Raw genomic sequence first — 22094 nt, 5'->3', positions numbered from 1 at the left:
TCTTGATTCTGTATTTAATTCAGTGCTTGCATTAGTCCCTTTGCCACAGCTTCACCATTCTGTAATTCTTCGTTTTTATTTATCTCTTTATTTGCATGATTTCATTGTTCAGTATCCTCCCTAAGAATCTGTGGGCAATATATTATTTGAATTTTTGCATGTTTGAAAAAAATGTCACCTTCCTTTATACTCAAAGGGGACCTTTGGGTTAAGTCATTCTTTGCCCCAGAACTTGTAGACACTGCACCACTGTTTTTTGGCTTTGACTGTTACTGTGAAGTCTGAATTTGGGGTTTTCTCCTTTGTATATGTGCATTTTCTGCCTACATTCCTTACTTATTCCTGAAGTTTTTGTATTGATTACGCCTTATTTTTTTTCTTGGGGCAGAATAAGCCCTTTCATTTTGTATAGTCACACCTTTATTTCAGGAAAGGCTTCTTCTTGTTATAGTTATGAATGTTTTTCTTCTTTTGTCTTCTCTAACATCATGTTATAGCCCCCCACCCCCAATTTCATTTTGTGTGATTTCCTTTAGTGTTCAGTGCTTCTCAAAAATTAAGCAAGCATAAGAATCACCTGGAGAGCTGGTACAAGCACAGCTTCCTGCCCCCACCCCCCAGGTTCTACTTCAGTGGGTGTGGGTGTTGCCTGATCATTTGTATTTCCGACAAACTTCCAGGTTATGTTGATGATGCAGGTCCACAGACCTCACCTTGACTAGCCCAGTAGTTTCAAATTTTTGGTCATTGGACCTGTTTACTCTTTTTTTTTTTTTAATTGAGGTATAATTGACATATAACACTGTTAGTGTTAATTTCAGGTGTACAAAATAGTGATTTATGTATATTTGCAAAATGATCACCACAGTAACTGTAGATCCATTACCACACAGTTACAAATTTTTTTCTTGTGAGAATTTATTTTACACTATTAGCAACTTTCAAATATACAGTACAGAATTGTAAACTGTAGTCACCATATTGTACATTACATCCCCAGGACTTATTTGTCTTACAGCTGGAAGTTTGTACCTTTTTACCACCTTCACCTGTTTCGCCCACCCTGGACCCCTTTACTCTTTTTTTTTTTTTTTTTAAATTAATTAATTAATTATTTTTTGGGGGTGCTGCGTTGGGTCTTTGTTGCTGCACACAGGCTTTCTCTAGTTGTGGGGAGCAGGGGCTCCTCTTCATTGCGGTGTATGGGTTTCTCATTGCGGTGGCTTCTCTTGTTGTGGAGCACGAGCTCTAGGCACCCAGGCTTCAGTAGTTGTGGCTCACCGACTCTAGAGCGCAGGCTCAGTAGTTGTGGCACATGGGCTTAGTTGCTCTGCAGCATGTGGGATCTTCCTGGACCAGGGCTTGAACCCGTGTCCCCTCCATTGGCAGGTGGATTCTTAACCACTGTGCCACCAGGGAATTCCCTGAACCCCTTTACTCTTAAGAATTATTGAGGTCCTCAAAGAGCTTTGTGGGTTTTATCTATTGATATTCAAACTGAGAAAATTTGGAAATATTTACTAATTCTTTTAAAAGTAACTGTGATGAATTCAGTGCATATTAACAAATAATATATCTTAATGAAAAATAACTTTTCCAAAGCAAACAAAAACATTTACTGAGAAGAGCGGCATTACATTTTTGTAAATCTCTTTAATATGTAGCTTAATGATAGACAGCGTTTGCTTTTTCTCTGTTGCTTGTGACTTGGAATGTAACCTCTGGAAAGCTCCGTTGTACACTTGTGAGATAGTAAAAGTGAAAAAGGAAAATAACATTCTTTTAAAAATAGTTTTGAATTTGTGAACCCCGAAAAGGGTTCTGGGGGCTCTCAGGGGTCCCTGGACCAAACTTTGAGAACTTCTGCTTTATGCTAATGCTTGGTTTTTTGTTTTTGTTCTTTTTTAAGGAGAATTACTTAAATTGGTTTATAAGAGATTTGATAGTGTGTATCTTAGAAGCCTTTTGTGTTTCAGGTGACTTACTGAGTAACCTGTTGCAGAGTCCTAGTTCAGCCAAACTGTTGAATCAGCCAATCCCCATCCTTGATGTGGAGAGTGAGTATATCTGTTCCCTGGCCTTGGAGTGCCTGGCCCATCTCTTCAGTTGGATTCCTCTGTCTGCCAGCATCACCCCATCCCTCCTTACCACCATCTTCCACTTTGCGCGCTTTGGCTGTGACATCCGGGCCAGAAAGATGGCATCAGTTAACGGCAGCAGCCAGAACTGTGTGTTGGGTCAGGAGCGCGGCCGGCTTGGGGTCCTGGCCATGTCCTGCATCAATGAACTCATGTCCAAGAACTGTGTGCCTGTGGAGTTCGAGGAGTACTTACTGCGTATGTTCCAGCAGACTTTCTACCTCCTGCAGAAAATCACCAAGGATAACAATGCCCACACGGTGAAGAGCAGGCTAGAAGAACTCGATGAGAGGTAATGAAAACAGGTGTGGCATCGGCTGTGCCCTGAGAATGGGCCTTGACTGTTTATCACGTTGCACTGCATAGTGTCTGTAATCCTCTTTGGTTTCAGAATCTGGGGCTCCTGGTGAGGAACGGAGAGGTAGGTGTGTACCAGTAAGTCCGAGCTTAGCTGGAAGGGCTAGGGTGGTTAAGGGAAAGGAGTTGAGTTGGAAAAGTTGTGAATTGTGTGAATTGTGTAGGTTGGTTGTCTTCTTTGCCCGTCCATCTCCTGTCCTCCCTTCCACCCTTGTCCGCCCTCTCCTCACTCTTTGCCTGCAGGTCTGAGGTGGTGCAGGAACTGGGACCGCTGCTCATGCGTAGCCAAGCACAGGAGAGGAGGCCCGTGGAGGTACAGGAGTTACACTTGCCCTTCCTTGCTTGGTGTTGCTTGTTGGTTCTTCCTATTTGACTTTTCTCAAGTGAACGTCGTGCAGTGTATAGGAATGTTGTCACTATTGTGAGTTTTGCACCGATGGCAAGTTTTCATCAAAAGAAAGGAGAGTTGTTAATGGGGCACACACCTGTGTTTCTTGGTTACTGTCCTCTTGAATGGAGCCTAAAATCACTTAGCCTCTCTTTATTAAGGCCTCTTAGCAGATGATTCCACAGTATGCTGAGGCATGGTCTCATTTATTTCCCTTACAGATGATGTCATTTATGTATCTTCCAGCTTTCATTAATATGATGCTACTGCTGTGTAAAAACAAAAGGGAAAATTGGAAGCTTATATTAAGAACATTATGTTGACTGTTCAGAGACTTTAAAGCAGATAAATTGTATTGAATTAGTAAATATTTATAGATTGCCTGGCAGCAAAAGTTGTTAGTATTTTCATCAATTTTCCTTGGCTTGTTTTTGTTGTTAAGCTATGCAGAGTTAAGCCATTTCTTTTTCTTTAGAGTAAGCAGCAGGATATAAAGTCAAGTGCCTAAAGTTAAGACAGTTTTAGTGCTTTCTAAATTTAGCAATTTTAATAAGTTTTTCTAAAGTTGAAAAAATTGGTACATGAGATTATTTTGGTTTGGTTCATTGTAAACAAGCTTTGTGTGAAATTTTCTTTGTATAATCACAAAAGAACTCATAATCTGATATGGTAATATGTTGGTTTTACTTTTCATTATTTGGTAATAGCTTCCTATTTGAATTCAAAAGCATCAACATTCAGACACAGCTTATATGTTTATATCCTTTCTAGCTTTGGTTAAGAAAGGCTGTATTTTCATATGTTTAAAAAAATCACAACAGTAACCCAACTGCTTGTACCAACCATCAGATATCAGTTGTTCTGACTTTTACTTGTGGTGTAATGTTTGTTATGGCTTACATTTGGGTGGTATAAAAATGTCATCATGGATGATCTGTGTTCTGATTTTGTTACGTGTAACTTTTGTGCTCTTGGTTTTATATTTTAATCCTATGCTTCCTATTGCCCTGTGAAAGCTGAGAGGTGCCTGGAAGCAGAAAGGTGACATGAACAACACTGAGTGCTTGCTTCCTGGCTCTTGGGTCCCTTACCACTAATTCTAAACAGCTAAGTCCATTCTCAGTTGTTTAGGAGCTGCTTAACCAGGTTTCTTCCTCTCTTCTCCTCTACTGCCTTTTTTTCTAACTTTCTACTGCTCATTAGCACCTGTACCAGAAGGTGGGCAAGGGAAAGAAAATGAGGTGAAATAAAATCGGAGTTTTAGCTACGGAACAGTCTTGCTTGTATTCTTTAAAAAAATTGGGTTGGAGATTCAAATAAAATTGAGATTGTGTGGTATTTGACCCATGACTTCTTATTCTTTAATGGGTGGTAGGGAATTGAGTGCATCTTCCTGAAGAGCAGCAAACTGGTTGATGTCTTTGAATAACCACATAAAAATGTGCAGTAGGCTGAGCGAGGAATGAGGAGTTCCTGCTCTTGAGTATTAGTGACTGAAGGCCTCAGAGAAGCTTTTTTGCACTTTCCTATCTCTAAAAACAGTTGATTAGTGCCTTACTGTTTTTCAGGTATTTGGCCCCATGATCCTTATCAAACAAATTCATTTTTTTTTTTTAAGCTGCAAATAAGCTTACCTGTGTGTGGCGGCCACACAGATTGGCCACCCTGAGGGTGCTAGGTCCCAGGAACAATATGGGACGTTTTATTTATGGGCCAGTTTTGCTCTTCTGAGGAGTAGTCTTCTTCCCCTTTATTATCTCATACATCTTTGCTTTAAAAAAAAAACAACACAGCTTTTTGCAGTTAGGAGTTTCAGAATTGCTTTTAGCCATCATTCAATATTTGGCTAAGGCCCAGTGTATCTTTTATCTTTTTTAATCTGTCTCTGAAATGTGGTTTATGGAGGTATGCCCATCTCATTTTCTAATCACCTTTTGGTATTTAGGAGCTTAAAATGACAGTTTCTGAAATGTGAGAGTGATGATGTGCTGTGTATTCAATAACAGAAATATCTTATCCTTGCAGCTGTGACCCACACTCTTCTGTGAAATGATTTTTGAATACAAATGAATTGGGAGTTCACTGTGATGTGAAAAGAAAGAGCACTGGATTGGGAGTAGATGGTAGTCCAATTCTTTTGTGAGCTGGCTGAGTGACCTTGGGCCAGTCACTTTATCTCTCTGGGCTTCATCTCTAAAATGATGCATCATTAAATTGTCCCTGAGTCTTGTCCAGCTCTAACAGTCCTCCTCCCTTACATTTGAAATCACTTTCAGAATGGATTGGGATGTGCTATGTTTAATTAGCACCAGGAGCCAGAGGGTGGGAAAAAACATGAACATTAGGTTGCAAGACTGAATATATCTTACCTGGATGCCATCCCTTTCCTATAGCCTTGTTTTGTTTTTGGGTTTTTAGCACATTCGTTTTAATATTTTGGCCTCCTAGCAAAGAAAACCAGCCCTCCAGACTTGCCACATTGAAATGACAGATGATCTGCCCATGGACCTTTTGAGTACCATTTCCTTTCACTTTAATTGGGTCATAACACTGAGTTAGAAAATATGAGGATGCTAGCTTATAAGATGCCTTACCTAGATAGTGTCTGAGGATTAAAGTTGCTTTTCTGCTATGTTTCAGGTGGTAATGGAATGAAGGGTTGCCTGACCTGTAGGTAATTGTTGCAGGCCTTTATATTTTTAACTGAAAATATATTTGTTATAAATCTGTATAGTTTTGTACTGAAAGAAATTTGGATTGAATTTGAGTTCTCTTCTAGGGAGGTGGCCGAGTTTCTCATTGTCACCTTTTGTCTTCTTGTCTTCTTTAGCTACATCGAGAAGTTTACTGACTTTCTGCGGCTCTTTGTCAGTGTTCACCTAAGAAGAATCGAGTCCTACTCCCAGTTCCCCGTGGTGGAGTTTTTGACACTTTTGTTCAAGTACACATTTCATCAGGTAAAGCACTGGAACTGCCCATGTCTATCCCTTGCCACTCAAAATGTCTACTTTGTTACTTTCAGGAGAAAGAACTTCTTTATTTTATTTGTCAAACATTTATATAGTGCTTACTATATGAAGATTAACACATTTATCCTTCATAACAACCCTATGAGGTAGGTATTATCATCCCCATTTTACAGATAAAGAAACTGAGGCACAAAGGTAACTTGCTGAGGGTCATACAGTTAGTAAGTGGTGGAGCCAGGATTTGAACCCATAGAGTCTGCTCTTAATCACTGTTACGTTGAAGAAGCAAAATACAGAAAAAGTCTGAAGTTAGGGCCTTTAGTTCTAGTCTGTAACTGTCACTAAGACTTACCACAAGGAGATTGTAAATAGTGAAGCTCTCAAGAGTTCAGTTTTGGTGGATCCAGTTGTTTCTCCCATTCAGCAAATGTTTTTTGAGCTCCTGTTGTGTTCCAGGAGCGAGGCATATAACCCTTGTAAGCAGAGTCCTTGCCTTCACTGAATTTACATTCTGATGACTCAATATTTTTTGTTTCTATATATATTTCAGCAGCTTTATTGAGATAACATTTACTTACTATGCAATTCACCCATTGTAATTGTACAATTCAGTGATGTTCGATAGATTTATAGACTTGTGCAGCCATCATCAGAGTCCAGTTTTAAACATTTCTGTCATGCCCTATCACTTGTGCCCATTTGTGTGTCTTTATTAGCTTTTTGGGGAGCTCCCTGGTGGCCTAGTAGTTAGGTTTCGGGGCTTTCACTGCCGTGGTCCGGGCACAATCCCTGGTTGAGGAACTCAGATCCCGCAAGCATTGTGGTGCAGCTCCCCCCCACTCCCCCCAAAAAAGCTTTTTGTTGAACTATCACACACGTATGGAAAAGTGCATAAATCATACATGTATAGCTTCGTGAGTTTTCCCCAAACGAACAAGACATGTGACCACCACCTAAGTCAAGAAGTAGAACATTACCAGCACCCCCAGAAATCCCCTCATGTCCTTCATCACTCCCCTCCACATCCTCCCCAGAAGTAACCCCAGACCTGACTTTAATATCCCAGATGAGTTGTGCCTGTTTTAGACCTTGTCTAAATGGAAGCATACAATGTAGATTTGTTTTGTCTGACTTTTTTCATTCAACATTATGTTTGTGAGCTTCATCTGTGTTGTGTGTGGCAGTAGTTTGTTCTCATTGTTTTATAGGAAGTTATTAGAAAAGCCACTCCACTGCTGATTTGGGCCACTTCCAGTTTTTGGTGGTCATGAATCATGTTGCAGTGAACATTCTTGTGCCTGCCTTTTGATGTACATACGTAGCTCTTTCTGCGTATGTTGGTATATTACCAGGGATGAAACTGCTGGGTCAGTGAGGGCATCTGATTTTATAAGCAGTCTTTTTTGGTTGTTTCAGTCACTGATGTTGTAACTTAATGAGGCTAGAGGAGAGGTAAGGGTGGAGGCTGGGAGGGGTGTGTATATGTACAAGGGGATTTGGAAGGGTGCGGATGGAGGAGGATCAAAGGTTAAAGAAGTGACACGATGTCTGATAGAGGGGCCGGTGAGTGCAGAGCAAGAAGGAAACACGCTGATCTCACTAGGCCTAGAAGGGATAGAAGAGGTGATGAGATGTAAGAGGGTGAGGATGTAGGAGAGAAGCATCAGAAGTGGGAGAGATTTGAGATGGATCTGGAGAAATCTTAAAGGGGACCAGGAAAAAAGGAAGGATTTGATAGATACCTTAGAATAAGTGCAGCAGAAATGAACGAGAGATAAGGAGCCAGTGCTGGGGGCAGAAGGAAGGGTTTATTTGGGAAACAGAATGAAACGTCTTGCGATTTTGCTCCCTGTGTAAAGTGGGACCTTTTTAGTATACGTGGTGTAGAAGAAAGCTAAAAAGTATTTTGAAGTATGCATGTCTGATGCCTCCTTCTTTGGATGTGGACCCAAAAGTTCTGTGTTTGAGCTCTGGTTATTTCTATTAGATTCAGTCCTTGGACAAGTCTTTTAAATTTCCTAAGGAGATAGACTGCAGTGGGCATCTTTAGGGTCTTTCCATATTCATCTTCTATGATTCTTTCACTAGAATCCTACGGGTTAATTTTCCACTGAACCGAGAGTGGTGGTTTTATATATTTATATGTGTTTTAATTACATACTGGGAGAAGAGATAGATTGGTCATGAGGCAAACAGCAAGCTTCTGTCTTCCTCCCTCACCAGTGGGTCACTGTCAGCTGAGCTCCCTGTGTTCTGCTGGCCTCCTGTGCGAGGACTTGCATTTCTGGGTGCAGACTCTGGGCTGTATGGGTTGGTGGCCTCGAGGTGCAGGCAGAAGCCAATTCTGAGCGCTGGCCAGAAGGGCAGGAACCTGGAAGGGGCTCCGGGGGAAGCTGCCCTTTGCTGGAGAGGCAGGGCGGGAGAAAGCTGGCAGGGCACACTCTAGGCCCAGGAGCTGGTAGTAAAAGATTTCTTTAGGATAAGATTTAAGAATAAGAAATTAAATTGCTCTCAAGAGAGCTTTAAGTTCTCATCTGTTCATTAACAGCGTGCTCTTCCTTTATTAGAGCTTAGTTCTCTGTAAAGTGGGAAAATGTGTCTTTTCTCTTGTTTAGAGGGTTATTCTCAATGTACTTTGCCTTTTGTTCCTACAATTCATGGAAATATTAGTCCTGGTCAACATTTTTTTTTAAATTTATTTTTAATTTATTTATCTTTGGGTCTGTTGGGTTTTTGTTGCTGCACGCAGGCTTTCTCTAGTTGAGGTGAACGGGGGCTACTCTTCATTGCGGTGCGCAGGCTTCTCATTGCAGTGGGTTCTCTTGTTGAGGACCACGGGCTCCAGGCATGCGGGCTTCAGTAGTTGTGGTGCGTGGGCTTCAGTAGTTGTGGCTCGCGGGCTCTAGAGCACAGGCTCGGTAGTTGTGGCGCACGGGCTTAGTTGCTCCGCGGCATGTGGGATCTTCCCGGACCAGGGCTCGAACCTGTGTCCCCTGCATTGGTAGGCAGATTCTTAACCACTGCACCACCAGGGAAGTCCCTGGTCAACATATTTTTAAAGAATAGTAATAAGACAAAGATGGTGGTAGTATCTTCCTGTAACCATTTCCTCTCTTCTGTTTATTTTCCTGCATTTTTTCTTTCACCTAAGTGTCCTGCCACAGTCCCTCCAGCCACTAGTGCTCATCAGGTGTTTGCCTCTACCATTGCTGAGCCCCTGAGGTGTCTGTATAAACATATGGTTTCTGTCTTCCTGCTCCTTCTCTTGCTGTATCATTACCAATTCCTTCTTGGTCTTGCAGTTTCCATTTTGCCCCTTCTTCTTAAAACATGCCTGAGATAGTATGGCATAGGGGGAAGGGTCTGGACTGGGGGAGTCTTACGATCCACAGTCTAGTCCTGTTTTTGTTCCTTATCTTGTCACCTTGGGCAGATGACTTGACTTCTGGTTTCTTTATCTGTAAAATGGGAAGAAGAAAAACATCTCTCCGGTTTCCAGGACTGTTGTGAAGATCAAACAGACCAATGCAAATGAAAACAAACCACTTGGAGAGAAGAGTAGTATCATTAGTTTCGTAAAGGAACTTGCCAGGATCTTTAGTGACTAACCAGCCCTGGGATCTGAAAAGTAAAAAATCTGAGTATGGGTACATTTTAAAAATGGGTCCCTGAGGGCTCTGCAAAGTTGTATGACTCCAAAAGTGCAGTCAGCCTATTGCCTTTATGACCTTAGCAATCTGTGCCCAGAGCAATTGTCAAAGGCCAGACTGTGGGCAGTGCATAAGGCCTCACAGTGGGGCCTGTAGAGATGGATGTGAATGGTAGTGTTTCAGGTCCTACAGAGGGTGTATTTGCCCAACTTTTTTTCCAGCCTTGAGCCACACAGTAAATCCTCAATTCAAACGCATGAGAAAGACGTGTATAATTGTAAACTACTTTGACATAGCCATAACACTTGGATTTATATGGTGGCTTTTCTCAAAAGCACCTCCACATGCATCTGATCAGTTATATTTTTTGGTGAGGGATCTGGTAGGTATTTATTGTCAAAGCAAGGAAGGGTGGCTGGGTGACCTCCTTACTGGAAGCACAGGACGAGACTACATCTCCTGGCTGCAAGTCAAGTGCCTGTCCACAAGCTATCCATATTATTTCCACACGGCTTATTGTTTTTTCTGCTTATTCTTCTGGTTCATTTCATGTCCTGAGGATGGCCCTGCCAGTGGTCCTGACTGAGCTGTAGCAGTCCAGTTCCAGAGCTGCCCTGTGGCTTGTGAGTGGGGTCTGCCACATTTTTTAAGTTGACAGTTTTTCTGTCTCAGACCCAGCCTGGGTACACCACCACCATCATTGGTAGTTATCTCTTGGACAGATTCCATACATGCCCTTGTAAACTTCTGGATTTCTTTGGCTCAGAGATGGAAGGAAACTGACTCAAGAAGATGATGGTATTATTTCTTTCCATATCTAATCCTGCCATCAAATATGTGGTTCGATGAAGTAATCACAAGTAAAGCCGAAGAGTTCTTGTAGGTAGCAAGAATTTGAGTGGATATATAAGGGATTGGGGGGCCACAGATGAAACTGAATATGTGTGAGAAGGACTAGATGTTGGAGAATATAATGCTTGGATTTTGCATGAAATAGAATCTCAAGGCTCTTGAGAAAGTTGATCAGTGCAGTGGTCCAGGCGCTAGGACCCTACAAAGACTTGCTCTTTTCTCCTTACTTTGTCCTTATTGACACCTGGTAAGAGGTTGCTGTTAGCCTGTTTGACACGTCTACTTTGCAGATGAGCTAAAGCCTGTAGGTCAGTCTTAACGAGCTCATTTTCAATCTGTTATGTAGGAAGACTGCAGATGTTACTTTCCTAATGTTCAAATGTGTAAACTTGTCACTTTGGAGCCACTGAAACTTAGTTTTGGTTTTGTAATACTATGTAGTGGAAAGAGCATTGGCTGGGGGTATAGGGACCTGTTCCTACCCCTGACCTTGAACATATCTCTGGATCTCAGTTTCTTTTTCTCTAAAACAGATTTGAATTGGATGATCTGTAAGAACTCTCTGCATCACAGTCTCAGATTTTAAAACAGGTGTTCGCTCGGCTTATTTTGTAAATTGGTTTGCCCTGCATAGTACAGTATCTCCTTAATGATGTGTTCCATGGTACCCTTGTCTTGTTAGGTTCAACAGGGCCCAATCGTGAAGACCGAATAAAAGACACCAATTGTGGTTACCAAGAAGCCGAGGGAACCTAGGCTTATGGTTGTAGCATTCTGGTGGATGTAAACACTGGTGGGTGTGTTTCTAAGGAGTAATTGCATTAAGTAATTTCATTGTCTGGATTTCTTTTGCACCATAGCCTACTCATGAAGGTTACTTCTCTTGTTTGGATATCTGGACGCTCTTTTTGGACTATCTGACAAGTAAAATTAAAAGCCGTCTGGGAGACAAGGAAGCAGTTCTCAACAGGTAAACCGCAGAAACATTGATAACTAGAAATAAACATTTTTGTCAGTTTTTCTTGTGGCCTAAAGAGGCAACCATGCAGTCAGACCTCTTCAGTGAAACTGAGTCATGTAAGCTGTTTAGGTAGTAAAGCCATTGAGCATTTTCTTCTTTCTTCCCCTTAAATATCTCATTTTTAAAAACACATTTTTCTGATTAAAAAAGTAATATGTATTGTTAATTTTTTAGGTATGATAATGCTTTTGTGGTCCCCATCCTCCCCCATGGCCCTTATTTTAGAGATACAAGCTGAAGTATTTATTGGATAAAATGATATGATATCTGGGATTTGCTTTAAAATAATTCCCTGGGGATAGAGGGGGAAGTGGGTTGGCCATGTGTTGATAATTGGTGTTGAACTTAGTTGATAGGAACTTGGGGTTCATTATAGCCTCACTCCCTTTGTATGTGCTTGAAAATTTCCCAAATAAAGTAATAAATACTTGTCAGGAAAAAAATATTTATTTTAAAAACTAGCAAAGATAGAAAAATATAAAGAAAAGTTATCTATAATCCCGCAATCCAGAGATAATCATTTTTGTACTTCTAATTTTATTTTAAAAAACAGAAAATGGGGAAATGTTTTTTTCCCCATGTTTCTCAAACCCATTTTTTCTTGTTTGCAGGCAGAAAGTATGGTTCCTGTACACTGTGGTCATTATATATCTAATTATTTGAAGCTAATATATCTAGAACGCTCAACATATTACAAATGCTCAGTAAATAGTATTAGTGGTTGATGGTGGAGATAGTGAATGCCCCTCCCCCAGAAATGTGCCAAATGGAGGTGGTGAGGAGACCCCCCAACTGGGGAGAGTTGGACTGAACCTCTAAAACCCTTTCCATTGCTGAGGTTTTATGCGTTTTTAAAATTCGAAACAGTATTTGCATTCCAAGTTTAGCATTTGTACTTTCATTCCCAAAACTATTTTTGTGATTGCAAAATAGCTTCCATCTTGTTATGGTGTCAGGTCACATGTGGTTATGGGTAGTATATTTGTGTGTCAGAAACCTTCTTACACAACAGTGGATCCTGTTTTCGGTGAATTTGCCAACTGTGAGTAATTGTGTTGTTGAATGAGATTGTTCAAAGAAAAGGCACTTCCGCCAAATTCTCTTTCTTGTATGCTGAGCAGTTGCATCCTTTGGTTCTGGGACTGTGCCTGATTTTGCTATATTTAAGTGGTAGATATTCTTTCACATCTCTCAGGCTTGTTGGAAGAATAAACTGAGGACATGATTAATATGAAAATGCTTTTTAAAGCGCAGTACAAATGTGCTTTAGGTGTGGAGAATATGGTTCCATTGAGAAAATATATACTTGTGCAGACTGTTGCACCAATAGAAGGAGCAGTGGTGCAGTTTAAATTTCTTTACTGCTTCATGGCAGCAGTGTTACTTTTGGTCAAGTTATATGGTAATCACGTTTCCTCTTGCAAAATGAGCATACTAATACTAATACCTCTTTTGCAGAATGGCTAGGATTCAAGGAAATTGTATATAAAATACCTGGCACACTATCAATCACGTATTAGGCACTCAATAAATGGACATAGTAATGACTACACAGTAATAATAAGTAATAGAAGATGTTGTTGTCATTTGACTGAGGTGGTGACTGTGGAGTTAAATGACAGGGTCCCTGGATAACAAAGGCCTTCAGCCCACTTGCAGATGTTGTCTTGCCTGCCTAGGCATCTGTCATCTGTTGTCACAGTTGTCAGTGGTTCTTGCTGACAGCTTTAAACACTAGGGGTGGGATGATTTGGGAAATTGGGATTGACATATATACACTATTGATACTGTATATAAAATAGATAACTAATGAGAACCTACTGTGTAGCACAGGGAACTCTACTCAGTGCTCTGTGGTGACCTAAATGAGAAGGAAATCCTTAAAAGAGGGGATATATGTATATGTATATACATTCATGTATATGTATACATATATACAGCTGATTCACTTTGCCGTACAGTATAAACTAACACAATATTGTAAAGCAACTGTACTCCAATTAAAAAAAAAAGCACTAGGGATTTTTCTCATTGATCATTTGATTATTATCCTAAATATTAGGCTTTCTAATTTTTCGTGACTTTCTTTTTAAACATACATGTATAACACTTTTATGCCTTTAAAAAACAAAAAACTCCCAAACCCTCAAAGCTTGTCTGTGGTTTATGCTGTTAAATGGTAACCATCATCTGGGGAACTGCTTGTCAATCAGACACCCTCTAGTGGTCTAAGGTAGTAGACTACAAAGAAGGGTGTAGTCTGCTGAGGTGTGCAAAGAAAATAGTTGAACTTTAACTTACATGTTTTTCCTTTCACCTCTTATGCTGTATATTTACACAAGTGTGCACTGGAAAAATTTTATTTATTTATTCTTAAAATTTATTTATTTATTAAAAATTATTTATTTATTAAAAAATAAATTTATTTATTTATTTTTGGCTGCGTTGGGTCTTCGTTGCTGCGTGCGGGCTTTCTCTAGTTGCGGCGAGCTGGGGCTCCTCTTTGTTGCGGTGCACAGGCTTCTCATTGCAGTGGCTTCTCTTTGTTGCAGAGCATGGGCTCTGGGCACGTGGGCTTCAGTAGTTGCAGCACGTGGGCTCAGTAGTTGTGGCTCGCGGGCTCTAGAGCGCAGGCTCAGTAGTTGTGGTTCACGGGCTTAGCTGCTCTGCGGCATGTGGGATCTTCCCAGACCAGGGCTTGAACCCGTGTCCGCTGCACTGGCAGGTGGATTCTTAACCACTGTGCCACCAGGGAAGCCCTGAAAAAATTTTAAATGAAAGTTAAACCACTGCTCTAGGTTATATTAGAGATCCCAATAGAGTAGAGATACACTGTTTTGCAGAAGCAGCTGTTAAAGAGCACTGGCTACAGATAATTACCACATTCATTTTAATGAAGAGCATGTAAATGCAATCAAATGTTTTTCAACTGAGAAAATGTATCTGAAAGAAGTTGGGGGGCTTTTGTGGCTTGAGCCAGAATTTCAGAAGCAACTGATCTTGCAGGAAGTAGTCAAGAATGTTTTCTTGGTATCTTAAATGCAAAACGTAGGTGTGGTTAAGTCACAGAGACAGCATTCAGTTCCTGTCCCTTGTGGTTTAAAGGTTTTGCATCATTCATCACAACAAAGTGATAGGCATTGTAGGCTACGAATTTAGAAGCACAAATGTACGTGGATTTATTTTTGGTCCTAGGAGCTTGGAAATTGGAGCTCTGCATGTTCCTTGTTCAGTGAGGATGCTCAAGAGTTTCTTGATCAGAACTGGTGGGGACTTAGAGAACTTGAGTCCCAGTGTTAATGGAATAAATGTTCTGTAACATACCCAGCTGAACGAAATTGCTAATGGGGTTTACTGTCCAGGTTTGCCATTTTGAATCTGTGGTGTGGGAAGACCTAAATTTCAGTCTCCTTTTCTCCTCTTTGTACTTTGGGAACGGTTGTTCCTACTTTACAAGTTGTTGAGCAAATTAAATGAACCAGTGTGTGTAAAGTACCTTGGCTGACAGTAGGTGTTCAGTAAATAAGTATTGGTTCTCGTCCCTTTTCTCTCTCTCACTCCCTTCTCTCTATGCTTGTTAATGTGAAGGGAGACACCTGTGTAGAAACTTATTTTTACAGGAAGATGAGGAAACCTGAAGTGAGTTAAGCAACCTGAAGTTATTGAGTCATGTCCTGTGAACCCCTTTGTCATGAAAGTGCTGGCAAGTGCTGGCCATAGACCTGCCAGGGATTCCGGGTGACATTCAATTGGACTATGAACAAATGTGGGTAAGCGTGAGAAAAATTGCTGCCCTTCTCTTCTGAGTGGGTTTTTCTGCTGAATAGAGAGGAAGTGCCATTGTGACACATGACATTTTGATACAGTTAATAAAAGGTATTAACTAGGGTTGTACCAGGGCTTCAGTAGCTTTCTAGCTCTTGTTACGAGAAATTCATGCTGTTGATTGCCCCAGAGAGCAAGGGAATGGAATCTTAGTTATTTCATTGAGTTGAAAAAGCTATCCAGGACTATGCTTCAGTGCTTCATAGTTATCTGACTTGTAGTTTTGTTTATTTATTGCCTGCATGTTTATTCATTTGTTTGTTCTCTTGTTCCTTCATTCATCATATGTTTACAAACACCTACTATGTAGTCACCTTAACGTGTAAAATTTTATTTAACTCTCAGAAGAAGTTGAGGTGCTTTTGGAATCACATTTGTGGCTTGAGCCACCCAGATCTATAGGTTTATTTGCATTGTATATTTAAGCATGTAATGCTGTAAGTTTCTCTCTGAGCACTGCCTTAGCTTTATCAAATTTTAATATGTTTTATTTTCCTTTCCATTCAATTTAAAATATTTTGTAATTTCTCTTGAGTTCCTCTTTGTTGTTTAATTTCCAAATATTTGGGGATTTTCCATATGCCTTCTCATTATTGTTTCTAGTTGATTATGATCTGCAAACACATTTTGGGTGATTTCAATTCTTTTCAATTTGTTAAGGTTTGTTTTATGACCTAGTCTTCTTGGTGATTGTTCATTGTGCACTTGAGAAGTGTGCATTCTGCTGTTGTTGGGTGGAGTGTTCTAGATATGTCAGTTAGGTCAGGTTGGTTGATGGTGTACATGTTGTCTTTATCCAGCTTGTTCTGTCAGTTACTGAGAGAGAGTTGAATTCTCCCAGATATAATTGTAGATTTGTCTACATCTCCTTTCAGTTCTATCAGTTTTTGCTTCATTTATTTTGAGACTCTGTTGTTTCACACAAGTTTAGTTTTCCTTTTCAATGTATCTATTGAGTGTTTGACTATATCTCTTTATGTGAGTTTTTTAAGTGGTTGCTCTGTATATTAAAATACATATATATTTAATTTTTCAAGTTAACATACTACCACTTCAAGTGTGATATAGGAACCTCACCACCATATAGATCTTTTTGCCCTCCCTTCTTTGTATTGAGGTTGCCATATATTTTACATCTGTGTGCATTGAAAACCCCATCAGACAGTGTTCTATTTTTGCTTTCATCCAACATTCATATTTTAAAGATCTTAAGAGAAACAATAGAGAAACAGTCTGTTGTGTTTACCAAGAGATTTGTCAGTTCTCTTGCTTTCCCTTCATTCTTGAAGTTCCAGGTTTCTTTTTCATTATCCTTTACCTTCTAGTTTGATCAGCTCGGGCTGCCATAACAAAATACCACTGGCTGGGTGGCTTAAACAACAGAAATTAATTTTCTCATACTTCTGGAGACTGGAAGTCATGGATCAGGGTGCTGGCAGATTCGGTTTCTGGTGAGGGCTCTCCCTGGCTTGCAGACGCTGCCTTCCCTCTGTGACCTCACATGGCCTCTCTTCTGTGTATGAACGGGGAGTGGGGAGAGTGAGCACGCTCGTACTTCCTCATGTCTCCTCCTCTTCGTATAAGTGGATTAAGGCCCGCCCCACCCTTATGATCTCACTTAACTTTTATTAACTTTTATGGGCCTTGTCTCCAATACAGTCACACTGAGAGTTAGGGCTTCAATGTATGAATTTATTTATATATTTATTTATTTATTTATTTATGGCAGCGTTGGGTCTTCGTTGCTGCACGCAGGCTTTCTCTAGTTGCGGCAAGCGGGGGCTACTCTTCGTTGCAGTGCGTGGGCTTCTCATTGCGGTGGCTTCTCTTGTTGCGGAGCACGGGCTCTAGGTGCGCAAGCTTCAGTAGTTGCAGCACACAGGCTCAGTAGTTGTGGTGCATGGACTTTTAGTTGCTCCACGGCATGTGGGATCTCTCTGGACCAGCAACTGAACCCGTGTCCTCTGCATGGGCAGGTGGATTCTTAACCGCTGTGCCACCAAGGAAGTCCCTCAACATATGAATTTTGAGTGGACACAGTTCAGTCCAAAACACCTTCCAGCTGAAAGAACCTCATGGAGGATGGTTATAACAGCTGCTTTAAAAATCTTCAATAATTCAACATGTGTCATCTGTGACAATCTGTTAATTTTCTTTCCCTTGGCAAATGTTCAGTGTCTCCTTTTTTTTGGTATGTCAATTAATATTTTGTTGTTTGTTTGTTTTTGTGTTTTTTAGGCCGCACCGTGCGGCATGCAGGATCTTAGTTCCCCGACCAGGGATTGAATCCGTGCCCCCTGCATTGGGAGCGTGGAGTCTTAACCACTGGACTGCCAGGGAAGTCCCTGTCAATTAATATTTGGATCCCTTTACCTGTTGTTCTACCAGCCTTAGGCATGGCTTCCATCTCCACAGTCACGTTATGGTCAAAGATGGATGCTGAATCTATAGACATCACACCTATGATTCAGGCAGCAGGAATAAGAGGGAGAGGTTAGACAAAAGAAGCTTTCCCAGAGGTCCCACCAAATGACTTCTTTCCATATGTTCTTGACCACTGAGACAACACAGATGATAACTGTGGGAAGCAGCTCCACCCCTAGGGCTAGCGGTACAAAGGAAAGAGGTGTTGGGGTCATTAAAATGTCAAATATCAGAGGGACGGCCCCCATGCAGCTAGAGCTCAGATCTCTGAGGAGAGGATATCACCCAACTGCCACAGGAGCTCAGAGGAGAGGCCCCAGGGAGCTGGGACTTAATCCTTTGAGAAGATGTAACCTGGCTGCTGCCAGCACCTCTGAGAGTTCGTGATGGGGCTGGTTTGGGGAATGTGGAAGCTGGAACCAATTATTACTGCCGGGTGACCATTGTTGGGGTGACACTGGCCAGGACAGCAAGCCCACAGGAAGAATGGGGTCCCTTTGCCCCTCCTTCTGCCTTCCAGTTTTCCTCCAGTGCCCCTGTTGACAGAGCCTAACAGGCAGAGGAGGAATGTGCTTTGTGTAGTCTGAGTCCCAGCATCACACAATGTGGAGAGTGGACTGGCACTGAGAGCTGCATAACCAGCGTGGCTGGTTTGCCTTGTGAGTAGGACGAGCTCTGAACTTCCCGTAGAAACATTTCAGGACAGGCAAGCGTTCCGGCTACTTGATTTGTTCTTGAAAATTAGTGGTTTGTTGGCCCTTGTGGTAGCAACTGTCACATAGAACTATGTTGTCTTCTGAGTTCTTATCACATGTGGGAAATATCCAAGGCTAGGGCTCCACATGTTTCTTTGAGAAATTATTCTTAGACATAGATCAAAGGGTCAGGGTTCCCCTAGGCTTTTTCCATCTCTCCTTTTAGGTTTTAAGTGTTCTTACAAATTGACTAGAATTGAGGTTTTCTGGAGTGGGTGGAGCAGGCTCCAAGCCTGTTGGTGGTTTATGTGTAGAGAGAAGAACATGACATGTTGAGTTAGGGAGCTCTGGGTTCAAACCAGCTAGCTTTGTGACCTTGGGCAGTTTATTTAGCTTCTGTTAACTGTAGTTTCCTCATCAGAAAAGTACCGATAATACCACCTACCTGTCACAGTTGTTAAAAGGACTGAATCATTGAATTAATAGATACTTATATATAGTACTTACAGTTCTCAGGGCAACCACTGAGGAAAAAACTTTAAAAATATATGGTAAAAGAAATGGCAAGGGAATTAAAATAGCACACTAGAAAATATCTATTTAACACAAAAGGAGGCAGTACTGGAGGAATTGAGGAAGAAAAGATATAACATAGAGAAAACGAATGGCAGAAGTAAGTCCTTCCTTATCGGTAATTACATTAAATGTAAAGGATTAACTTCTCCAGTTAAAAAGCAAAGATTGGCAAAATGGATTAAAAAACATGATCCAACTACATGTTGTTCAAGACACTTGAATTTTAGACACGAATAGGTTTAAAGTAAAAAGATAGAAAAAGATATTCCATGCAAACAATAACCAAAAGAGAGCAAGGGTAGCTATACTAATATCAGACAAAAAAGACTTTAAGACAAAAATTGCTACCTGAGGCAGAGAAGGACATTATATAATGATAAAAGGTTCAATCCATCAAGAAGGTTCAATCCAGTATGTTCTGTGCCTGGAACATAGTTAAATAAATAAACAAACACCCCTGCTACTGTTCCACTCTCACATAGCACTTGCAAAACCATAAACTAAGTTTAGTTTAGATGCTTCTTGTGTATGGTGATCCAACACAGACACCATTCCCTTCACAGTACAGGAGGCCTTTTTGAAATCCTAGGCTAAAAGCCTGCTTTCATCTGATGTTGAATTTCTCCCTGCCACATAGGTACGAAGACGCCCTAGTCCTCTTGCTCACGGAGGTGTTGAATCGAATCCAGTTCAGATACAACCAGGCCCAGTTGGAGGAGTTGGATGATGAGACGCTGGATGACGATGTAAGCAGCACATCCTAATTGACCTTAATCATTGTCATGCTGTGGTATGAATCGAAATGGAGCCTTGGAATCCGTGGCTCTTTGCTCTGGAGATTATTTTTAAGCCAGAGTGGTCTTACGGTTTGAGTTATGCATTTGAAATTGTATCCGACTGGTCTCTTTGGGTTCATTAACTGTAAAAAAAAAGTTTTACAGGCATTTACCTATATGGACTAGAGAGGTAAGTAGAGAAACCATATGTACAGTGAAAAGTGGTTTAGTAAGGACTCTGCATCTACCTCCTGTTTTCCCTGCCTTGCACCCACACTCTGGGCAACAAATAAAAGCTAGCTGGATGCTGGTGGAAATAGTTAAAGAGATACTTAAATGATAAGGCTAGAATGAAAGGATGTCTCTTTTGACTATATATATTTTGTAAACTGATATCTCTTAAAATCAATCTTGAATTTATTGATGCTGGTGTGCCCAACGTTTGTAAGGAAAATGTCTGTAAGGACACAACTCCAGTGTTCCTTTTTCTTAAGCACCGTGCATTTAAAAAATTTCAGGTCACTGGTATGACTCTCAAAATAACAGCCACTGTGGTGTGGTCAAGACCTTGAGGGAAGCCATATTTGGGTTCAAAATAGCCTTGTACTTGGAATCAGATGGCCTGGATTTGAATCTCTGCAACCCTGGGTAGGAAGGAGGTAGAGGTCTGGTCACTGAAATTCTCTGAGCTTTAATTTCCTCATCTCCCAAAAGGTGAAGGATATATCTGAACTGACCTGTGTTGACAGTTACATGTGAGGGTAGCACACGTGGATGTGCTGACCACATGCCTGGTGGGTAGTAGAGGCTTGGTAAATTTTAGCTTCACTTCCCGTTACCTGTTTGATATAGGCCAGTGCATCTCATATTTTAGCCTGGATAAGAATCACTGGGACAGCTTGTTAAATAGACTTTGATTCAGGAGGTCTGGGGTGCGGGCACAGAGTTTGCATTTCTGACAAACCACCAGGAGATGCTGATGCTGCCTGTCTGAGGACCGTACTTTGCCTGGCACTGGTGTGCTTGGTTATACTTATACGTGCTTAGTGACGGGCTGTCTCAGAAAGTAATGAACCAATTCCTATAGCTGGGATGACGTAAAGGGGACTTGAGCATTTCACAGGTGACTTTTTAAAAATATCTTATTCCTATGACAGTAGGGAGAAAAGTAGGTCATTCTATGTGGATCATTTGCTTTTTGAGGAAATAGCTTCCTGTGAAGTTAACTCATTGGATTAAAAAAATTTTTTTAGCTTAGCCTTTTTAAAGTACCAAATAACCTGGTTCCATCATTTGCTATTTCTTCACATATTTATGTCTGAGAGTGGACTTGAGGTTGAGGACAGGTTGGCGGGGAAGATGACGAGACTCTGCCTGTCTGGGAGAGCTGATCCTTCTGTGTTTGCCCCGCAGCAGCAGACCGAGTGGCAGCGGTACTTACGCCAGAGCTTGGAGGTAGTGGCCAAAGTGATGGAGCTCCTTCCCACACACGCCTTCTCAACACTGGTAACTCACCACTTGGAGGGGAACGAAGAGCCTAATTATTTCCCTGCATGTAGCATGAGTAGTAAGGCTTTTTTGCTCACCAGTATTATAAAACGTATATATTTTAAACAGAATAATAATTACCATAACCGACCCTCAAATTTAAAAATGTTAACATTTCCCCCAGATATTTTAAAATCAACTTTTGGAAACTCTGTTTTTGTTTCCTAAACTCTTGGGTGTAATATGAATTTTACTAATGCTTTCATCAGTAGCTCAGAAGTGGCTAAGCCAAGTGGAAGATTTATTTATAAAAATTACATCGTTGAAAAGTTAGCCTTTGTAAAGCTCACTCTTGACAAATTATTTGCTGGGTACTCTCTGCCTGTGTTTATGTGCTAGAATCCTTAAGTCATAAGGACTGATTTCATTTACTAAGTGGTGTTTGTTATTTGAGGAGATTTCATTAAGTCCATCTCTCCTCTAGAGGCAAGATAATTTATTGGGGTCCGTTTTGCATTGCACAGCCCAGCTATATCTTGTATTCTCTTATGGAGAGTGCCATTTTATTTTGCCATCTGCCTTTCTTTGGGACCTGTCATATTAACGTCTTAATTTTATCTTAATGGTGAGTTAGCAGCTTTAGAAAGAGAAGGTAGAGCTCTGGTTATGAAGGTCCTGTCTGCTAAATGAGTAAGGCAAACTGACTCCAAATAATTTGGCTGTCTTTTCACTCTGCCATACACTTTAATAAGGCAAATCTGCTGTTTCTTTCAAAGGCAGGGTTTTCCTTGGACTTGAAGGGAGGTGGGCCCTGTCTCAGAGCTCTAGAAGGTGTAGATCATTTGGGGGCTTGATGTCCTCTTTTAAGAACATAATAGTCATAATAATCATACCCAGCATCCAGTGCTTTGTTTAGAAAAAGTATCAAACTGGTG

At 40.9% G+C, this 22094-nt stretch overlaps 1 protein-coding gene across 1 annotated transcript in view; it reads left to right on the top strand.

Annotated features, from left to right (window-relative positions):
- XPO6 (exportin 6) overlaps positions 1 to 22094 on the top strand; it is a 113251-nt gene that overhangs the window by 56570 nt on the left and 34587 nt on the right. The window contains exons 7-11 of the mRNA XM_059896570.1: positions 1977 to 2430; positions 5714 to 5840; positions 11215 to 11324; positions 19533 to 19641; positions 21085 to 21177. Of these exons, the coding sequence (XP_059752553.1) occupies positions 1977 to 2430; positions 5714 to 5840; positions 11215 to 11324; positions 19533 to 19641; positions 21085 to 21177 (893 nt within the window). The remainder of the gene's footprint in view (positions 1 to 1976; positions 2431 to 5713; positions 5841 to 11214; positions 11325 to 19532; positions 19642 to 21084; positions 21178 to 22094) is intronic.

Source organism: Balaenoptera ricei, chromosome 15 (genome assembly GCF_028023285.1).
Source record: "Balaenoptera ricei isolate mBalRic1 chromosome 15, mBalRic1.hap2, whole genome shotgun sequence".
In the NCBI taxonomy this organism is placed as follows: domain Eukaryota; kingdom Metazoa; phylum Chordata; class Mammalia; order Artiodactyla; family Balaenopteridae; genus Balaenoptera; species Balaenoptera ricei.
This window is presented reverse-complemented; position numbering and strand designations above follow the sequence as displayed.